General features: G+C 46.7%; 2 protein-coding genes across 2 annotated transcripts; one reads left to right on the forward strand and one right to left on the reverse strand.

Annotated features, from left to right (window-relative positions):
• Positions 1–374: 374 nt before the first annotated feature.
• Positions 375–3773, forward strand: LOC119401840 (RING finger protein 151). The gene is made up of 2 exons (XM_037668834.2): positions 375–695; positions 2985–3773. Exons 1-2 carry the CDS (start codon positions 426–428, stop codon positions 3669–3671), a joined length of 957 nt encoding a protein of 318 aa, XP_037524762.1. The 5' UTR covers positions 375–425; the 3' UTR covers positions 3672–3773.
• A 1625-nt stretch (positions 3774–5398) lies between these two features.
• LOC119403206 (uncharacterized) lies at positions 5399–20492 on the reverse strand. Its single transcript, XM_049418226.1, has 8 exons — positions 20286–20492; positions 18722–19078; positions 12876–13190; positions 11494–11657; positions 11105–11277; positions 9306–9426; positions 7280–7438; positions 5399–5830 (listed from the first exon to the last, which is right to left on the reverse strand). Exons 1-8 carry the CDS (start codon positions 20490–20492, stop codon positions 5527–5529), a joined length of 1800 nt encoding a protein of 599 aa, XP_049274183.1. The 3' UTR covers positions 5399–5526.
• Positions 20493–20985: the final 493 nt, after the last annotated feature.

Consider the following 20985-nt stretch of genomic DNA (forward strand, 5'->3'; position numbering starts at 1 on the left):
GTTTGTTTGTTTGTTTGTTTGTCTGTTTGTTCTTTATAAAAATGAAGAAGAAATTCGTGTCACGGGTAATAAAATCATAGAACTAATTCTTGGTGCGAACACATCTACAGCAAGAAGTCTCGCTTGCATCCACAGCGTTGCCCCTGATGTATGGAACGGAGCATGGGTATCGCTATTCATGTGCCCCTGACTCTTTCGTTCACTTTTAACGTCCGGCTCCGAATACACTGCCATAGGAAAAAAATACGCAGAGATAAGTGCTGTTGGCTCGAGCAAACAGAGCTTGCAAGCGATAAGAATGCCATTGCCACAGTTGACAACGAGTCGAGAGCACGAGACTCCTCTAAGCAGTGTCGTTCGACAGATTCTGAAAGGGCTGCGAAGGGGTTGGGTGCGTGTTTTTCTCTGCCATCTTGCCGCACGAGATGGGCACGTACACGTTGTACGGATTTTCGGAGGACGTAGACAGGAGACCGTGGCACTTCGTGGAGCCCATAGACGACGTCAAGGTGTGCAGCGCGTGCCGTCTAGTGCCGAAGAAAAGCGGGTTCCTGCCCTGCCGCCACGTCTTGTGCGAGACGTGCTACGACCAGTGCAGGAAGAGAGGCCACGTATGCGTCATGGACGGCGAGGCGTGTCCGGAGGCGACCGTCGAGTGGAGAGAGTTTTCCGACGAGAAGCTACTCCGGAGAGAGGTAATGATGGTCACCATAAAATTAGAACTTGGAAGCAAGAAGGCTGCGCTGCTCGGATAAAAAAAAAATGCTTTATCGTCGCCTTGCCACTGAGAGCAGTGACAGCAAATAGTTAACATTTTGCGACAGTAGTATAGTCCTAGCAATAGCACTTGTTCTTGTTGCGTTCACTACTGCTGTTGTCGACGCCGTAACTGCTGAAGCATTATGGTTGTTGATGACGAAATAATAATAATAATAATAATTATTATTATTATTATTATTATTAATATTATTATTATTATTATTATTATTATTATTATTATTATTATTATTATTATTATTATTATTATTATTATTATTATTATTATTGATATTCTTGTAGTTGTTGCGATTGTAGTAGTAGTAGTAGTAGTAATAGTAGTAGTAGATGCCATTGTTTTTGTTGTTTTCATCGATTATGTTGTTGTTGGAGGAGTAGCAGTATCAGTTCTTGTAGCATTTGTAGTAGTAGTAATAGTTTCAATAGCTTCATTTTTCTCTTCGACATCGATCTTTCGTGTCAGTGTTAGAAGTAGCACTGCTGTCGCGGCGGCACGTACGGTGACACTGATACCTTCATCACATCCATAGTGTTAGTACATGTTATCGTTGTTGTTTATCTTTTCATTTCAGGCTCCATATCGTAATTAAGCTATTGGCCAAGACAACCCTAATGAACCCCTTTCAATGACGCATGTTATCAAGGACTGCCTTTCACATGACCAGGAGTGGCTTCGTCCGCGGGAACATCTTATCACCTCTGACAGGTTTCCTCCTACAGTGAGCAAAACACTTGAGCGTTAGTCATTTCCCGATAAGCAGAGGCGTCCTTTCAGTGCCCTGCTCGACATATATGCGGGCTGTAATAAGCGTCATATGAGTCACAGTACGCCATCTTCCTGCTTTTAGACATCTATTTTTATATTCTCACATCCAGAGGGAATGTCGAAATCGTGCTGCTGCAAGGTATTCTCATGAGGAGTTATAAACATCTGTGTGCTTAGTGGAAAAAGAAAGGCTAGCACCATTCTTAGAATCGATTGAACACTATTTTTTATGGTGCAGTCGCCTCCTCTTAGACAGAAAAAACATTCTCGAAGAAGCATTTAATAAAAACAGAAATCACAGGCATGTCTACTGGAGTGATGAAAAATATATAATTGAATCAGGGTGCTCTTGGCTCGAAAATCGTAAATTTCCATTATTACCTTTTATTCATTATTCTAAAATTTCTTAGTATTATGAGCGATGCTGCATTGGAAGCCTCCTGAAATTTCTACCGCCCGGGGTCCTTTAACGTGCTCATAAAGAACACGGGCCTCGAGCGTTTCGCATCGAAAATGCGTGCTTCTGCGAGTGTGTGTGTGTCCGCGCGCGCGCGTGTGCGTGCGTGCGTGCGTGCGTGCGTGCGTGCGCGCGCGTGTGTGTGTGTGTGTGTGTGTGTGTGTAGGGAGGGGGGGGAGAGAGAAATAGTATCCGTTTAAAGCGTATTGCGGTGGAGTACTTATGCTATAGGGCCTAAAACTAAGCCACCGTATACCTGTTTGACCTTGTGTATTTTTGTTATTTGTAATCTTTAAGAAAAGTACTCTGCGACAAGTCTTTTAATTAGGCTTAATTCAACATAAAGATGGGGCCAGGTGAATGGAAACACATTGTGGAATAAATGTTCTATCGCGATGTCTGAAGCCACCCACTCCCGGCAGTTTACCTGGAGTTATAAAACTCTTAGGCCGGCGTTTTGTTGTGGGTGTTTCAAGCAGTGATGTCTCATTTGAAGCAGACAAAGGCGGTGTTGACTTTAGTACAAAACCTTTTTAAAAAGCAGGTAGTACAGTTAATTTGACTCTACTGTTTTTACTCTGAAACTGCTCGACTAGTCACTTGTGGTATTGTAACTAAGTGAGTACATGCTGTTTGCCAAATGGCAGTGACAACAGCAAATTTTTGTTTCTTCGGGCCCATATTCCAACTTAAGAACAACATATGGTGATATCGCTCGAACAACGTCAATTTTGCTTAGATCGCAGTGATTTACGTAATTGAAGTGGTTGCACTCATTCAGTTGTTACAAAGTCAGTCCTTCAAGAAAGCTACAGAACTTTGTCGACGCAGAGGCTTTCGACATAAATGTTTTCCCCATCAAAACACACAATTCGTTACCTCCTACTACATCTCTAATTCAACTAATATGTATAATTTGAGACGTAATTTGTATCGCGAGCTTTTTTTTTTCAATAAGGGTATGTATACCTTTCAATTCTGCAGGTCACATGCTGGAACAAGGAGTACGGCTGCGAAGCCGTCACTACTGTTTCCAGCATGGCCAACCACTTTTACGAAAAGTGCTCCCACCATCCCTCGAGCTGCCCCAAGTGTTTGGCGACGGTTCTGCACAGACACATGATCGACCACATGGAATCGCGCTGTTCAGCGCACGTCCTGAGCCGGAAGTCGTCCTCGACGCCAAGTTCTCAAGGCTTGCAAGAGGAAATGCGCGGCGTCCAAACGCTACTCGGCAACATAAAGCAGTACCTGGAAAACGCCGCCACCGAGAAGGAACTCCTAAGTTCGAAGATCACCGAGGTCTCCCAGCACCGCCTAGACGTCCAAGCACAAATGGGGGAAGTCGTCAGAGAAGTGAAAGAACGAATCGACCAGACGCTCAGAGTCATCGAAGAGAACGCAAAGAGGGACGAAGAGGTTCGACGGGAGTTCGACGAGCTCAAGTCGACCTTGGAACAACGAGTGGCCGACGTGAAGGCGACCTTGGAAGCTTCCATCCGGGCCCATAAATCGCAGGCCGAATCGAGAAGCAGGTCGCAGAGCGTCGTGACGCAAACAGTGAGTGCGTTGCAACAAGAGGTGCAGCGCATGAAATCGGCCGTGGAAGATATCCAGCACGAGTTGTGTCCCGAAGGCGAGCCTTCCAACAATGTGGACGAGAATCGTTAGTACTTCGGGTCGTCCTGTCGCTGTCGCTTTGAACCGCTTGCCTAATAAAGACTTCAAAATAAAGGCGGAAAATTCAAATCGCAAATCGGCACAAACACGCATGAATATCTTATGTTTTAGCACAAGAGAAAACGAGGACGCAATAGAAGACACAAGGACACTGTCCTCGCGCTTTGTCCTCGTGTCTTCTACAGCGTCCTAGTTTTTCCTTGCGCTAAAACATAACATATGCAGTACCAAGTAGCCCACTAGTCGCTTTTCACGATCTCATGAATAGTCCGACTCCAACAACTCTCAGAGCGCATGGACTCCGCATTCTGCCGCTACTGATTTTTCCTGTGTGTCTTTCCTAAGTCGTTTTTTTTTTCCTTTAACAGCGACGCGCGCTTGTGTTAAAATTTGATATATTTATGAAATCATCTTTAGCCATGGGCACTAGCTTGAGTACAGCTGTTTCCTTATATCGGTGCCGTGAACTACATCAAGCCTTGCTGGCTTTTAGTCCATGGTCCTTGAAATAAACTTCGTTTAACTGATTTGATTTGGTTTGACATGTATTGATGCGCGTTTCAATAAATAGGCAGTTTTACTTACATATAGTAAGTACTGTTAACAGTGCATGTTTTTCCAATGGATTATTTTTTAAACTGCTTTCATGTTCAGGAACCTGAAATTTTTGCATATTCTGCATCACCTCGGCCTTCCTACGGGAACAACCCTGCCGTTATTTTTCCTGTGACTGCTTGAGTGGAGATAGCGCAAATACGCTTGCTGTACCATGGCGGAAGAAACTTACATTTCTCGCCAGCTATTACACCGTAAAAAAATAGGTATTTCGAACTAGACATGCTGACGCAGACTTGATTGTGGCGACCAGTAAAAGCCTTCACTGGCTTTGGACATCCTGCACGAACAGTGCTTCTGGTTTCGCATGTTACGCAGTCTCCCATCCTACGCACACAAGAAGTGAAAAAGAAAACAACTCGACAATAACCAACTGCAACAGTCGAATTCATAGAAAACCATTTGCACTGGCTGTTAGGAAACCTGTTGATTAAACCAATCACCTACAGCCAGAGTACGCAGAATTGCGAGGAAAGCGCTCATATGAGCCAGCGCTGCGCTTATGAAATATCCAGTGCCGTTCAGTGAAACCCTTCGATCGATTTAACCGAGTTGAAACGTAGTTCCTTCGATTATTAACAAATCGTTCAATCTTCAACTTCCGAAGAAAGTGAGAAAGCTTCATTGTCACGCCGTCTTCATTTTTAAATTCTTACTTGTGATCCAATTCCTCTCCTGTTTTATCTGCCACTTCGGCGAATAATAACGTTATGGGCTTACTATTTGATCTGTTTTCCTCTAAACGCACATTTTGTCTTTCAATTTAGATTGGATCATTTTATCTGTAGTGCCTATTCTGTAGCCCCACACATCAAATAGTGCCTCAGCTTGGTTACTTAAGTCAATAAAGCGTAATGAGATAAAAATATTCTGATCATTCTAAACGCCAGAAAGCACTCGGTCTCCAACTATTCTAGCTTCAAGGAAACCATACCCGAGCGCATGAACGTCGGCAGGGGGTTGCAAAAGGGGCACCTGCACTCCTCAAGCCCCACCAGCACTAGCACTTGCCCCCAAGCTACACAAGCACTCTTCTCCACCAGCTGCGATACAACACGAGTTTGCATTGCCCAAGACAAACTCCTGCCGACACTCATGCCCGATCGATAGTTATTTCTTAGCAACTAAGTAGTTCCACCATATAGAGGAATAGAACGAATTCATTTATGGTTCTCAGAAATTCTCGCAGCAAACCACCACAAGGCCGTCATTTTCATTCGCATATCCATCGTCACATGTTGTGCCCCTCAAACGGGTATCGTCTCTTGGGCGCCCTAGCGGCGGGCTCCGGCTCTACCGGCACGGCGGCGATTGGCACGGCGTGCTGCGGCCACGCCAAGAGGTACTGGCCGACGCTTCCGGTGCTTGCCGTGGGAGGACGCCTCAGTTTCCTTCCCGGCCCCAGGTGCCTCCACACCAGCACGGGCAAGGCACCGACGGCCATGAAGGCTACCGCACCGCCGCAGAGGAGCAGCACAGTCTCGCGTGCAGGAGGTTCTTCTTCGGAGAAGGACAACATGGCGGCACTTCCCTCCCTTGGGAAAGAGAGACCGCGCGCAGCCTTGCTATTGCGAGGAGCTTGCGTACGCTTCATTTAGCCTAGTTTACCTGAAAGGTACTCTGAAGTGAAACAATGAATCTGTTTATATTGATAAATCGTACTATGAGAACTCTAATGCGTTAATTTCGCCATCATAAGTTTATCAAAAGAGGAGCAAAACAAGGTCAAAGTTTCCTTTTTAAATTTTGCGCCGAAATCATCGCACGTGACGCCACGAATTTCAATGCGTATTCTTCGTACTTTGGCGACATTGGCTCAATGAAGTTTCCTGAAACTTGGTTTGTTAAGTCTGTGGCCCCCTCAAAGGACAATTTACTTCATTTTTGTTGGTTAGGAAGGTCAACGTAGGACCTAGTAGATGCCGTTAAAACGTTGATGTCATGACGGTTGGTCCGTGAATTTCAAGGTGGCCTCGCCACGCGTATTTTATTTTTTCGCATTTTCTCGCGTACCAAGCGTCTTCTCGTGGCAAGCGTGGTGATTTTGGAATTTTTAATTTACTAATATAAAGAAAAATCGTTTTTCTCTTTAGTATCTCTTCAATTAAAGACCAATCTACACGAAAGTTTACCTTTGGCAAAATATTAGCTGTTGTACATCATTCAAACCATTTAGGCAAAGATGCAGTGCTGCCTATTTACATGATTATTTCATTAAAAATCTTAAAATACCACGTAAACACATGGGGCGCAAACCTCAAGAACAGGTGCCTGGTTAGCGATGATCATTCAAAGAGTGCACCATCGCCTCCAACACAATGAACGTACCGCGGCTGTGTGGCTTCTGAGATCAAGTACGCTGCATCCTACACAAGGTTCTGACTTTTGCTTATTTCTTATGAGCTGCAGTGGGCAGAATGCAGTTTTCTTTCGGTAACAAAAATGCATATCCTTGTCAGCTCTGATGCACGAATTGATAATTCAAGTACAAACTTTTTCGCGGACGCTGCTTGACATCTCAACCATGGTTGATTGATATGTCAGACTTTGCATCGCAACAATGTTCGTCATTGCTTTATATGCGCCCGCTGTTCTAATTATGATTACTCCATTATCAAGGACTCCAACACAGCCCGTGCTATTCATTTAATGCTAGTAGGTGACGATGCAGTTGACAATACAGAATCGGCATCAACTAACTGGGAATGTGTGTTTAGCTGCATGACAGAGTCTATTACCAGAATAAGTTTGAAAAATGGCTTTGTTCGCGTATATGCATGAAGTTGCTGCGATGCGAACGTCCCTCAGTCGCTTGAAAAAGAAACAGCGCGCTTTGAGGAGTCACAAAAGATATGCTTGCCGGATCTGTTATCAAGGGGACAAAACAAGACCTCTACGATTTCCTTAAACTTGGAGGCGGCAGCAGTAGAAAACGTTTATGACGATGACTGTTTCTGAGTGCGAAAAGCGACTGGAACGCTCACCTGCATGAAACAGACTCGTTGCCCTCGTTGCAAGCGCATGCGTAGTCCACGCAGTGGGCCCCCTGTACGGGACAAGCGAGGCCATGGTGGCACTCGATGGGTGAACACGTCTCGTATCCGCCAACGGCGCGGTAAACGTATCCAGGACTGCAGACGCACCTGCATCAAGTGTTAGCTCAAGTGTTAGCTCGTGTGTTAGCTTATAATACTGGCATAAAAAAGCCAAGACGAGAGCGATACAAAGGGAGTTCTTCCAAGCGTAGGTAACAGTACATTATAAAGAGCGGAAGCTCGGACGAAGAAAGAATTACTCGCGGTTTTGCTCCGCCAAGCAACATGGCCTTGAACGAACGCACACAGCTGATGGTGATTACCGGTAGGCGCTCGATGTCACAGGGCGCGATCATAAAGACCACCAGGGATTGAACGATTGGTTGATAGTTAGCTACGACAGGAAGAAATAGCTAGTTGCTAATTGCAGGAAGGAATAACTAAAACAAAATACAGCATGCGTGTTTCTTCGAAGAAGCTTCTTTTTGTGAGTCAGCATCGTGCCAGCCCTGCATGCGTACGAGCTTCGACCGAGGGGCAAGCGCGCGTGACGGAGGAAGAAAGCGAGGTTAGAGGCCAGTGGCTCGAGAGCATGATATGGACAGACTCCGCGTTCGCTCTCTTTCGTCCTCGTTTTACGCCGCCGACGCCAACGGCGACGCCGCTCAACGCAGGAACGGGCACCTAAGAGCTGCGTTCTAAAATGGAGAATGGTTGCAGGGGAGGAGCTAAGAGTTGTTACTGCATTCCTGACCAAATTTTCAATGGCTGTACAGCCGAACCCGAATATATTGAACTCGGGTAAATCAAATCATCCTTTATATCGAACTGTTTTCCAAAACGACAATGCTTTAGCGCCAAAGCATAGGAAAATCTAGGGCTACATCGAACAAAAATAGCCGGAACACTTGATATATCGTACATCGGGCAGCGCGAAAAGACCCAAGAGATTGGCTTTTCCTCACAAAATTTTGGCTTTTTTCTCACGGAAAGGCACTCTTCCTTATGCATTTGGGAGAGTGAGTGGTGAGATTAGGAGGGTGCCGTGCGGATCGAGTAGAAACCACCGCTTGCCATCATATGCATTCCCCATGATTCCCCGTCGTTGCGTCGCTGGCCCTGTGTGCGGCGTCGCCGTTCTCCTTTCCGTTTGTTTTGTTAACGCGATGAATGTTTGGGTAACGTGATGCAAAGCTGGCGATAACCAATACAGTCGAACGTGGGGAAAGTATTCCTCGCGTCTCCGCTGCGTACAACATCCCAAGGAGCACGCTCAGTAAGATTTTGAAAAACAAGACCGACAATAGACCCATTTCATAATCCGCATGTGCGCTTCCCTGCGCTGCATATTTGTCCAACTGATGGCAGCACCTGTCTTGCTTATAGTGGAGACGAGGTCCTAGTTGCACGTGCTGAGGCTTGTCTATTATGCGTGTTTATGTCAAGAGAGCCGAGTCTACGTTTTCCACGTCATAGCGTAAGCAAAATGCGCTTGAACACACTGTTTACAGTAAGTGACTAACCGCCATTAGTTGGGCAAACCGCATAGCAGGAGAGCTAGCTTTACAATTGTGAAAAGGGTCTATTGGGCCATGGCAGACTAGACGCGTCCGGCACCCGTCAAGTACGCAGAGTTGCGTATGTAGATTTTGAGGCGCTATTTACATCGATAGCGTAATTTCTCGTGCATATCCCACCCCTGCATACAGCCCCACATCCCCAACAAAATCCGCGTGAAAATACAAAATTAAATAAAGGCCTATTGCCTCGAAGGCTTGTTCCTCGCATTATCGTGAAGAAGTGCAGCGAAGCCAACTTGCACAATGAAATTCGCATTGAAAATACAATAATCATATTAAAAGCTGTAAATCGAATTCTCGATATTTCAAACTTATCCCCGTTTTTTTTTTTTTCTTGTGAGTTCGATGCACGCGGTTCGACTGCATACGAATGTACTGAACTGTACAACACTCACATGGCTCCGCCTCCGCATTGGCTATTGAGCACTGACGAGCAACCCAGACTGCAGCTGCCGAAGTACTCTCGATCGCACTCTCCCTCGATGACTCGGTAGCCCGGCAGACAAACGCATCGACCTGGTTGAAGGACGGAAGCAACAGTATTACAGATCAATGCTCAAAGTATTCGCCGAGGGAGCCAGTAACCTTCTGAATGTTACAAGCCCCCATTTCGCGATATGTCTGCGCCTGGATAAAGGTCTCTAATTTTCCTGCTGCATATATATGTACACGTGCTTCATTGTTTTAACTTAGCATAGCTGTAGTACCGTGTTCTTAAGTGGTAAATGATGTTGTCGATACGTATGTATGTACGTAGTCGACAAAATTCCTTCAATTTGTACCACTACACAGTGAATACCCAGAACCATATGGAGCGTGAAGTTCTGTCACTCCGATGGAAAAGCTTAGATCACGGAAGACAACTGCAACATCGGGCTACTTTTTTTGAACTATTTGGTTGTTTTAATAATCAGTGGTGAGAGATGTGAAAGTAAGCCTCGTTAAGAGCTGGCCATCACAAAATCCTCAATAGACTACTCAAGAAGTAAAGGTGCAAGGAATAAGGAGGTGATGACAACAGCAAACCTTGCACACATTATTTCGCAAAAAGGGAACATACGGGACCACCGGAGGTGCTGCATCAGTGGAAGAAAAGTACAGCAATTTTAGACAGTCACTGTGCACCAATAAAAGGCATACTGGGCAGCTCTCTTCCAAGAAAATGCACAACTTCTGAACTTCTACACAAACGTAACGGACAGCATGACACACGATTGCCACTAACTTAATTACAAGATTAAACACGAGATAATCTCGATAGACACTGTCGCAAAAATTGTTGCGATCTTGTGATTGTAAGAAGAGAAGTATCACGTCAACATAATAATAATTGCATGGTGTTTCACGCCTCAAAACCACGATATGATTATGAAAGACGCCACTGTGGAGGCCTCCGGAAATTTCGACCAACAGGGGTTCTTTCACCGTACGTGTACCTAAATTTTCACCACCATCGGAAATGCGGCCGCCGTGGCCGGGATTCGATCCCGCGACCGTCGGGTCAGCAGTCGAGCACTATAACGACTAGACTACCGTGGCGAGCGTGGTCAACGTAGGAATACCCTGAGATTGGTGAAACAAGATGCAACCTACATTCCCGTCTGACCGCCCTTTTTACTTTCGTACGCATGCTGCAACGATATGGTCAGCGCATTCCCTTAAGGGGACACTAAAGAGAAACAATGAATCGGTTTAGATCGATAAATTGTGCTCTGAGAACTCTAATGTCGTTAATTGCGCCATCATAGGTTTATTAATAGAGACAATCAAGTTCAAAGTTTCATTTTTAAATTCCGCGCCGAAATCTCCCCGTGTGACGTCACGAATTTCAAAGTGTACTTATCGTATTTTGGCACCATTGGCTCAAAAAAATTACCCCAAACTTGGTATGTTAAGTCTATGGCCCCATCAGAGGACAATGTACTTCATTTTTACCGATTAGGAACTACGTAGTCGCTACTAGGTGCCATCAAAAGATGTGACGTCACGGCGAATGGGGCGGAAACTTCAAGGTGGCCTCGCCACCCACATTTTGTTTTTCCGTGTTTTCTCGCTTACTAAGCGTCTTCTCGCAGCAAGCGTGGTGTTTTTGGTATCGTGAAAGAGTACTTTACTAATATGAGAAAAATCGTTTTGCTCTTTAGTGTCCCGTTAACACCCGTAAGAAAGTGCCAAATATAACGTATACGCGTACCCGAAGAGCATTCCGTGTTCTTCCAGATGCAGTCCGCGTCGGCAAAGCACTCCGCCTGGACACACCTTCCGTTGTCCACCATGTAACCCGGCCGGCAAAAGCAGCGCCCGGAGACGCACGTTTCGTTCACCAAACAGCGAAAGTGCTCGCCACATCGGTTCGGTACGCAGCTCCTGGACGATAGGCAAGCACCCGTTTATGCGAGCTCGGTTATTTCGATCCCCCGGTTTATTCCCACAAGCTCGGAACTTTGGGCATAGCAGGGGCAAATTTCGTCGGAGTGAAAACTTCATTAGTGCGAACGCCGAGTAATGCTTTTGGATAAATTCCACTCTCGGATGCGCTATAAACAACTCCGAAACTATGGTTCCGAATGTTCGTGGACGCACCTGTTGTACAGGTGGAGTCCGTCAAAGCATTGACAGACGCCGCCGAAGCAGTGGCTGTGTTGCACGGAGTCGCAGTCCTTGGGTTGAGTGCAGGACGCTACGCATTGGCCATCTACTTCCCGTCCGTGGTCTTTTCCCGTGCTGTCGGTGCACGAGCAACGGCCCTGCGGTATGACACGCGCAAAATAAAAAAATGAGGAGGTGGGCGAGTTGGGCAAACTTCATCTCACGTGATTTTGGCAGCATGACGTACTAGCTGTGCGGCATGAAAAAAAAAGTTCAATGTAATAGCGAAAGAAGGAAGAATAAGAGCGCTGACGACGAACTTCATTTACTAATCAATAAATGCAAGAATATCGCGAGAAAGCAGAGTTAGCAAATCACAACGTGCCCACTTAACTGGACAACATTTAATAGTGAATCGAAGACCATAGATAGATAGATAGATAGATAGATAGATAGATAGATAGATAGATAGATAGATAGATAGATAGATAGATAGATAGATAGATAGATAGATAGATAGATAGATAGATAGATAGATAGATAGATAGATAGATAGATAGATAGATAGATAGATAGATAGATAGATAGATAGATAGATAGATAGATAGATAGATAGATAGATAGATAGATAGATAGATAGATAGATAGATAGATAGATAGATAGATAGATAGATAGATAGATAGATAGATAGATAGATAGATAGATAGATAGATAGATAGATAGATAGATAGATAGATAGATAGATAGATAGATAGATAGATAGATAGATAGATAGATATTCCAGCTCGCGGTTAGATAGCGCCACCGAAGGAGAGCTGATGCACGAAACACCCGCTTTCGCGATATCGGCGCCTTCCACAATTCCTCACGTCCTCCGATCTCGGTTTGAGAACAATATGCACGTTTCCTTAAACACCTTGATGTCACGCCATCTGACGGCCTAAACGTGCTTGCCGTTCTTTGTCATATGCATACTCATCCTGCGGATGCGTGTTCCTTTTATCTTGTCATTTTTCGTACTCCGTGTGTATGTATTTCAGCTCTTTCGATTAAACTTCAGTTGCTGGTAGCGCGTCTTCCTGTCCCATTCTTTTCTCAGTGTTGTGGTTTTTCGCGGTTTCTTCAAATATGAATGGTACACCAACTCGCCCAACTGTCCCTGTTCCTTCGCTGTTCTTACATTCAAAATGACTTACCAACATGCTCAAGTTTCCACCCTTCATTACTAATCCAGAATGCACAAATACATAGAAAAGGTGATAGCATTGTCCAAAATTGAGCTATACAATATTGGTTATAAAATAATATTGGTGCAGGGGCCCGGACCTCCTCAGAGCCATCATTAATTTTGGGCCAATGTACCAAAAGGGCGTACCTTGATGCAGAATCCCTGAACGTTACTGCAATCGGCGTCCTCTTTACAAACGTCGCCGATCTGGTACGTGCTCTTGGGCACGTCGATCTGCACCAATTTTGACGTCGGCGTGCCGGAAAGCACCGCGGTCACGTTGACGGTGCCGCCGTGGGTGAACTCTCGCCGCCGCAGATAGATGGCGCCACCAAACTGGCGCCGCGGAGAGTCCACCATGACTTTGGCGACGGAGCGGCCGCTGCGCACTTGATCGCTGTACCACTTGACGACCGTGTCGCCGTACGTCACGAGGTAGTAGCTGATCTCGAGCAGATCAAACTGCGAAAACATAGTTCAGTAAAACGCTCTACTGAGCTATTGGTTCGAGCGGAACAAAGCTTGGGGAGCTTTGCCCTGCATAGGTGGTACAGAAAATGCAACAAGAACGGGGAGGGGGGGCGCAAACTAACAACTGTTTAATCTTTCGTGAGGTGCCGCCTAAGGCTCCCCTCACACAAAAAAAAAAAAAATCGGCGTTGTCCGTCAGCGAAAATCCCGATGGATGGAACCAATAAAATTGTCGTTCTTGTGACGGTCCTAGTGTAGCTCTAAACCCCACGCTAAATCCTGCGCTAATGTCGTTCTCGTGTAGGACTTGGCGTATTCCTAAATCCCGCGCTTTTAATACAGGTCAGGTCCACTACCGTGAAACCTGTGGAAGTGGGTAGCACGGGCAACCCAGCGATTCCATTGGCAATCGCGCGCTTGCCAAGGCGGTGATGCCCTCTCTGGCACGGCGCGGGTTACAGAAGCGTTTTTCGCGTTTTAGATAAGTTATTGCGAATAACTCTTCGTTGTTTCTGTAGTTTACATTGTTTTAGACCTTGTTAGTTTATTCTGCACTGGTATTGAGCATCTTTAGCCTTCTTTTAGCCTGTATTGACCATTGCGTGACCATGCGACGTGAGACGACGGAAGGCAAGCCGGGCCCCTAGAGTGCTAAGCATTTATTATAACATAAAAGCAAACGGTTTACCAAGAAGATTACGCAGAGCAATGCTGCACAGCGTGCCTCAGCGCACACGTTTACACAAAGGCCAGAACGCGCCATTCAAAAATTCAGTTTCAACTTAGCGTATAGCGATAAAGTTGGAACGCTTACGCGTGCGCCGAAGTCTCCCGATAACATGCTGTAGGCCTCAGCCATTTCCCACTTTTGTTGTTTCGGCGGCGAAACAAGACCTTTGTCTGCTCAAACAAAGCCTGGCATCCACACTCTTTTGCATAGGAGTGCGCAGGGATCCCCTTCAGGGGGGGGGGGGGTGAAGGTTCATCGCCCCCCCCCCCCCATTAAATCAATGTATGGGGAAGACTGCTACGCCCTCTTCTTAGGTGACTAGAGGAGGCGCCCCCTTGCCCCCCCTGCCCCCCCCCCCCCCCCCCGCCATTCCTATGCGCACGCCTATGCTCTTTGCAGTGTTCAGCCAAATTCCCTGCCTCACTAATATGGCCAGATGCGCAGCGGTGCTATCTCGGTATGGTGTTAAGGCATCTGCCTGTTTGTGACATGTAGCTGTTGCTGCACGTCAGAGTAATATGGCATAAACAACGCCCATGAAACATTCAACAAATTTTGTTTGGTGTTTTATCACGCATTCAGCTTTTGACGCCATGTTAACCTCGTCCTGGCTCACTCTCTTGCAAAGCCATTTCAGTTTGATTGGGGTTAATTGTTGTGGTTTAACGTCCCAAAACCACGATATGACTATGAGAGACGCCGTAGTGGAGGGCTCCGGATATTTAGACCACTTGAGGTTCTTGAACGTGCACCTAAATCTAAGTACACGGGCCTCAAGCATTTTCGCCTTCATCGAAAATGCGGCCGCCGCGGCCGGGATTCGATCCCGCGATCTGCGGATGAGCAGTCAGTTCGATTAAGGTCGAGGACACTACGCCCACGTCATGCTTGGCCGCGAAACGTGGACCGAGCCCAGAGCAAGAACATATTTATTATTGGCGCGCAAAAGCGGCATTACGCAACGGCACTGAGGTTTTGCCGAAACACATTGTTGCAGAGTACGGACTACGTTTGCAGTAGGGTTTCTATTTTTCAGTCGTCACTGCACTGAGTTTCTCACCATTCCTGACCTCATCATAATGAAAAAGAAGGACGACAGGCCAGGCTGTGAAAATCCCGTATCTTCATGAGCGTGACCTCCGAGATAATTGCGCTTGCCGATCGACCAAATCTCTGAAGCCATGCTCGCGTGGCTGTTGTTTTCCTAACAACAAGAAGATGGCGCCAGCGTCTCATTACTTTTTAGGGAGCCTGATTACGCGTTCGCACGTAGCAAACGCGCGTCTGTTCCGAAAAGTGCCGTGCAAGCTTGACAAACTATTGGAGGGAACTTTGTTCACTCAGCTTTAAAATTAATCGGCCTACGAAAAAACTTCATGGAAACCAGCAGATAATGAAGCCAAGGAAGGTATAGGGGTCGTTCATCGTGCTGTTTTAGGTGTATTGTATTATTTGTGATATAGATGTGAAGAAAGTAATAATAATATATGGAGTTTTACGCCCACTAACCACAATACGATTATGAGAGACACTGTAGTGAAGAGCTTCGGAAATTTCGACCATCTGGTGTTCTTGCACTGACACGTGCACTAACATCGCACAGTACATATACAGGCCCCTGCCATTTCGACTCCATCGAAATGCGACCGCACCGGCCGGGTTCGAACCCGCGACCTTCGGGTTAGCAGCCGAGCACCGTAACCACTCATCCACCGTGGCAAACATGTGAAGGAAGTAAAGTGGACAGAAAGGCAACTTGCTGCAGGCAGGAACCGCACCGGCAACCTTCGGATCCTGAGGTGGCAGCTTCGGTCTCTGCTGGCAGCAGGTTCTCTTCGTCCACTTTACGTTCTTCAGGTCTATATCACAATTACTACAATACACTTAAAAACGGTACAATTAACGTCCGCTATACCTTCCATGTCTTCATTATCTGCTGGTCTTCGTTAAGGTTGTTTCAGACAAGGAAACGAGCCCTCAAAGCTTCCTTCCTTCATTAATACAAAACAAAAACTCAAGAATAAATCTGATATTAAATTTTGATCTTCTACCCTCACAAAGGCGGACTATTTTCTACCTTTACTAAGTCGTAGTATCACAACCGCGTACCTTAAACACGGTTTTCAATACGTATGTAGTTCTGTGTTTTCGTTCGCTTTGCATAACACCATAGGCCGGCGTTCGCATAGAGGAAGCAATTGAAGGGGTGCCCCCCCCCCCCCAACCCCCAATCATAAAATGGAAGGCTCGAAGTCTACCGCATGTATTAACTCAGTCGGGACTGTTCCGTCATTCCTTAAAGTACAGCGATATGGCAACGCAGGTTTCACAAAATAATGACGGTCGAGGACCCCTCGTGTTTCATTCCAAAATAAATTCACCGGCGATTACGATACCGCCTAATGCGAATTCTGAGCGCAGCTTCGTGTTGGGGCAACGCCAACACTGTTTGAAGTTCTGGCTTTCCGCAGTTATAGCAATGTAACTTTTGTTACATAGTACCACAGAAACTGCCGGCGCCCGAGCGCTACGTACACCACTCTGTGCATTGCAGGCATCGAGAACCAAGCGAAACGCCGACAGCCCCGTTACAACAAGCGAAGCCAGCCGCAGTGCACGTGCCAGCCCTGCATGCGCACGAGCTCCGACCGAGGGTCCAGCGCGCGGGACGGAGGAAGAAAGCGAGGTCAGAGGCCAGCAGCCCGTGACAGACTCCGCGTTCGCTCTCTTTCGTCGTCGTTCGCTCGATCGGTTACGCCAACGCCAACGGAGTTGCTCGCAGGATTTCATGAAGAACGGTCGCTTTGTCCGCGACGCCCTGCACCTCTCACCGATCGTGGTTCCCCGTCCGTGGCGTACTCGTGCCTCTCGCCGATCGTCGCCCCGTGACTGTTGCCTCGTCCGCCATGCCGTGTGTCTCTCACAGACCGGGGATTCGCCCCTTCACCGACGTGCTCGTGCCTCTAGCCGATCGTGGTCCCGTCCCTGAACTTCTGTGACCGACTCCCACCACATCTTTCCTATCTCTTTCTTCTCCGTCGCTCTGCCCCTACTTCTTTCCTTTTTCTTTGTACTTTTCTTTTTATCCCCATCCCCCTACCCTTATAGGCGCTTAGCCGTGTCACCTTAAGGTAGATAGAAATTAGCGCCTTTCTTCCTTTTCATCAAGAATTACTAGCAACAACAACGACGCCGCTCAACCCAAGAACGGGCGCCTAAGAGCTGCGCTCTGAAATGTTTGCTTCCCCCCCTCCCCTGGAGAGCTTGGTACCAAAGAAAGGCAGTTATGAGAATCACGACATAGCTTCATTTTCATTTTTGCATCTATTGCAAAGCTTATTTTCTCTAAGACACGACTAGTACTGAAATGGGGTCGGGGGGGGGGGGGCAGCTGCGGTGACAGCTTCCTCTCAAGAAGAACCCTACGCACATCTATGTATACCACATCATATTGCGCTGAAGGAACTGAAATGCGTTATTCCGGAACACACGCTCTCTTAGACGTGGTATGCACTGAAGGGGCCCTGCACCTCTACTTATGCCTGCCCTTTTTATTCCACTTTTGATTACTATGTGACCTCGATGATTCCAGCAGTGAAAACGCCGTAATCAAACGCTCCCTCGTTGATCGAAGAAAACATATTTGCTAGACGCAACCTTGTGAAGCCAAAATATAATGAAGCTATGTAATGCATTGGCCCGCGTAAATTTTGCATGATAAAACAAAAAAAAATGGTCAAAAATTTTCCCATCGGTGGTAGCCGAACCATAAGTCTTTCGCACTTTCGTCTCCTCAATATCTTGCAATATCCGGTCCACTGGCGTAGCCAGGCGAAGGGGTAGTATGGGGGTGGGGTTCAACCCCCCCCCCCCCAGAATTTTTCAATTTTGCATGTGTATATACAGGCACACAAACAAATGTGCGCACCAATGTACATAAAGTGTCGTTGAACCCCCCACCAAAAAATTTCTGGCTACGCGACTGATCCACACCTCAATTAAAGCTACCGATAACCTAACCTAGTGATTCTCTTGGTGTCATATAGTTGTGTAAGAACAATAGAAATTCAAGAAATATTTATATACACATCGATGGCAATTCTGCACCTTGCGACAGCTCCAATAAATCTCTAGAATCAGAGTCATTTGCAATGAACTTCACGAAGTAATCATGTCTTTCGCTGGAAAAAGATATAATAAGACTCGATTTCGAGAAACAAGCTTTCTGACTATTTGTTGCAGTCCTCTTTCAATGGAGATGGCCGGGAATATTATCATCATCACTGCCACTCACGACTCTACTCCAGTGAGCTGGTCTGTAAATGGTCAGCATCTTGCAGGAAGCTCAACATCTTTGTAGAAGGGTGTCTTGAAGGGCCAGTTGGTACATGTTAAATCGATGAAAAAAAAAAGCTAAAACGGGACAAAGGGAGAAGAAGCCCGCCACACCGTCGCAATAAACTTGTGTTGCAACGCTTTTTCCCCATCTGTTCAGTTTTAGCGCTGTTTTCTGAAATTCTTCAGTGACTAAAACGAAATGGATAGTTAATATTGTCGGGTACAATCTTAGAGGTCACCGGCATTCTCTCCTCGTGAATGAATACGAACGTGCACCAATGGGCGTGCACTCTATCTGACGTCACGAGCCGGATGGCCGGTGACTTATGGGCGGACTATTTCATTAGTGCTGCCGCAGTACGGTAATATGGGTAGGGCCACTGATATCCTTTCTCAAGCTGAATCCTACTGTAGATACGAGCCCTCGGACTCGTAGCTGGTCAACGAGGCTCACCGCGGAGCGTGGAAGAGCCGTTATCCTGGCCGTTAGGCTTAGCGCGCCAGCGAGGCGGCACCGCCTGCGTCCCCTCTTGGAGAAGAAGCCCATGTCCGAGGAGCGGCAGGTGCAGAGGTCCCTCCAGCAGCTGTGGCCCGGGCCCTCGGTGCACGACTCGTTGGCGAGGCACGCGGGCGGACGACGCCCCACGGTCAGGGTCCAGGAGACGTTCGCGACCGGAGGTTCGTTGCCTCCCGGCACGGGCACTCGGGCCTCGCACGTGTACACACCAGCGTCGCGGAACTTCAGCGAGCTGATGCTGATGGAGCGATTCCACACCACGGTTTCCTCTCCGGGAACCTGCGGAGTAGTTTCCTGACCTGAGAACAATGTCGAGCGTGAAACCCACTCCCGCGGATTGTTGGCATGTTGCATTCCCAAGGAAGCGAAAAAAGGCTATGTTATTCATAGACGGCGCCGTCATACCTGTCTCCCGACAAGGGCACCGGGTTTGTCGCTTATTAAAACTCAGTTTTCCGCTGTAACCTGACAACCAATGTCCCCGTACAGGGACAAGGGGTCTGAGGAGGGTATTTTAATGTGAAGCGTTTTCATTTATAACGCAAACTGAAGTTTCAAGAGCAGGATTTAGACTCACTTAAAGAACACTCTTTTCGGGGCTAAAACTGGGGAAGAAACGCGAGTGGCGTTAAGTAGGACATAAGAGCTGCCCTACAAATTTGCAATCGAAAAACAAATATATGTTGCCGCAATAATTTATATTGAAATGAAACTTCATTAGGAAGGCGCTACAGGTTATCAGGACCGAGAGGTGAACTTCGAAGCGTTCGAAATCTTGGCTTGGAGGTACATGACCTTCGTAATAACTAGTGCAAGGCGAACGAAGACATATGACGACCCAACAATAACACAATGTACTCCTGCTGTTGTTTGTTCTTTTGTTCGTTCTAGTGTAGTTCGTTGCTGTGTCCACCTTTTCCCAGTGTTGAAGTGAGAGGTCCGTGTATAATATCAGCATTGCCCAGTACGGGCTACTCCTGGCTAGAGTTGCCGTTGCGTCACGTGGGCAGTTAATCCTACGCAAGGCTGTTCTCTTAAGAAAAACTGCCCGCTATTTCGTAATGCAACTTCAGTTATATTGAGTCGTATTTTCTTTAGGCCCCGAATCGGCCTGTTGAAAATGTAGTGCCTTCAGAATCGTGCAACTGCAAAATCCGCCTTTTTAAACTTTCTTGTGCTGCCCTCTGCCGTTTTGCTAGGTTTCAATAGGGGGGCGGAGGTTTCCGTAGTGAGCGCGATCGCAGAACTAAAGCCTCCGGGTTCGAGAGGCGTGCAGAGACCATACCAAAACGTTTCACGCCTTTTCCGCTAGGGGAAAGGCGCATGCGCCTTGGCACCGTGAAAAAAAAAGCGGAATATGTGTAGAGCGCACACTTTCGGGCCAAACTAAGGGAAGCGGTTGCGGCCCTGACGAAGACTAGTTGCCTTCTCTAAACGTTGTCTTCCAGAGATATTACCGGTTGAACGACTTCTCGTTTCTTAGCTATATGGAAACGCGCACCAGGACGTAGTATGATGTGACGTGGTCGGCGTTCCTGGTGCACTGGACGATGACGCCGACGCGGGCGCTGATGTTGTAGGTGAGCTTGGCGGGCTCGCCCACCCAGCCGACCAGGCTTGTCGAGTTGGTTGTGGCGCTCATGTTCACCTCGAGTGAAGCTTCCGATGAGGCCCCCAGGACGACCAGAGCCAGCGCGACGAACAGCATCGCCCTTCACGTATTCTTCTTCTTCCTCAGGTTGGTATTGGACGATGATTATGTCGATGATGGCTCCTCTCTTTCTTGCTTAATCATTTAATTTTGGCTCTCACCCACTACGGGGGATTGCCCATGAAAACGGCGGTTAATTTAAGGGGGTGGGGGATTTAGAATTTAGAAAAAGAAAAATGAATTCATCGGCAGTATAGGGTAAATAGAAAAATTGAAGAATGATTACTTTATGTTCCAATAAAAATAAGCATAGCACAATTATTTGAAATACAATCAATGAGCAACAAGAAGTCCGAAGTACCAAATTTTGAGTTGGAATAAATTAACAAGGTATTCTTGTTGTATCACGGAGAAATTCGCAGACGGCTAAACAGACGTTCCTGTCGCTGTGGCCCAGAGAAGATGTCCCAAGGGAAAAAATATTTTCAGAATTAAAAGAAATGCTTAATTTCCTGAATAAAATTTGGAAATATTTTTTTTTCTATGGTCA

The sequence above is a fragment of the Rhipicephalus sanguineus genome, chromosome 8 (genome assembly GCF_013339695.2).
Source record: "Rhipicephalus sanguineus isolate Rsan-2018 chromosome 8, BIME_Rsan_1.4, whole genome shotgun sequence".
NCBI classification, from domain to species: domain Eukaryota; kingdom Metazoa; phylum Arthropoda; class Arachnida; order Ixodida; family Ixodidae; genus Rhipicephalus; species Rhipicephalus sanguineus.

What these genes read in the sequence shown, in the direction of transcription:
- LOC119401840 (XM_037668834.2), top strand. Translation starts at nt 426, where the DNA reads ATGGGCACGTACACGTTGTACGGATTTTCGGAGGACGTAGACAGGAGA. An exon ending in AGAAGCTACTCCGGAGAGAG is followed by an intron (nt 696 to 2,984) that starts GTAATGATGGTC and finishes TCAATTCTGCAG; the next exon opens with GTCACATGCTGGAACAAGGA.
- LOC119403206 (XM_049418226.1), bottom strand. Translation starts at nt 20,492, where the DNA reads ATGCTGTTCGTCGCGCTGGCTCTGGTCGTCCTGGGGGCCTCATCGGAA. An exon ending in TTCAGGGATTCTGCATCAAG is followed by an intron (nt 11,658 to 12,875) that starts GTACGCCCTTTT and finishes GTCATACCGCAG; the next exon opens with GGCCGTTGCTCGTGCACCGA. An exon ending in GAACACGGAATGCTCTTCGG is followed by an intron (nt 9,427 to 11,104) that starts GTACGCGTATAC and finishes TCCTTCAACCAG; the next exon opens with GTCGATGCGTTTGTCTGCCG.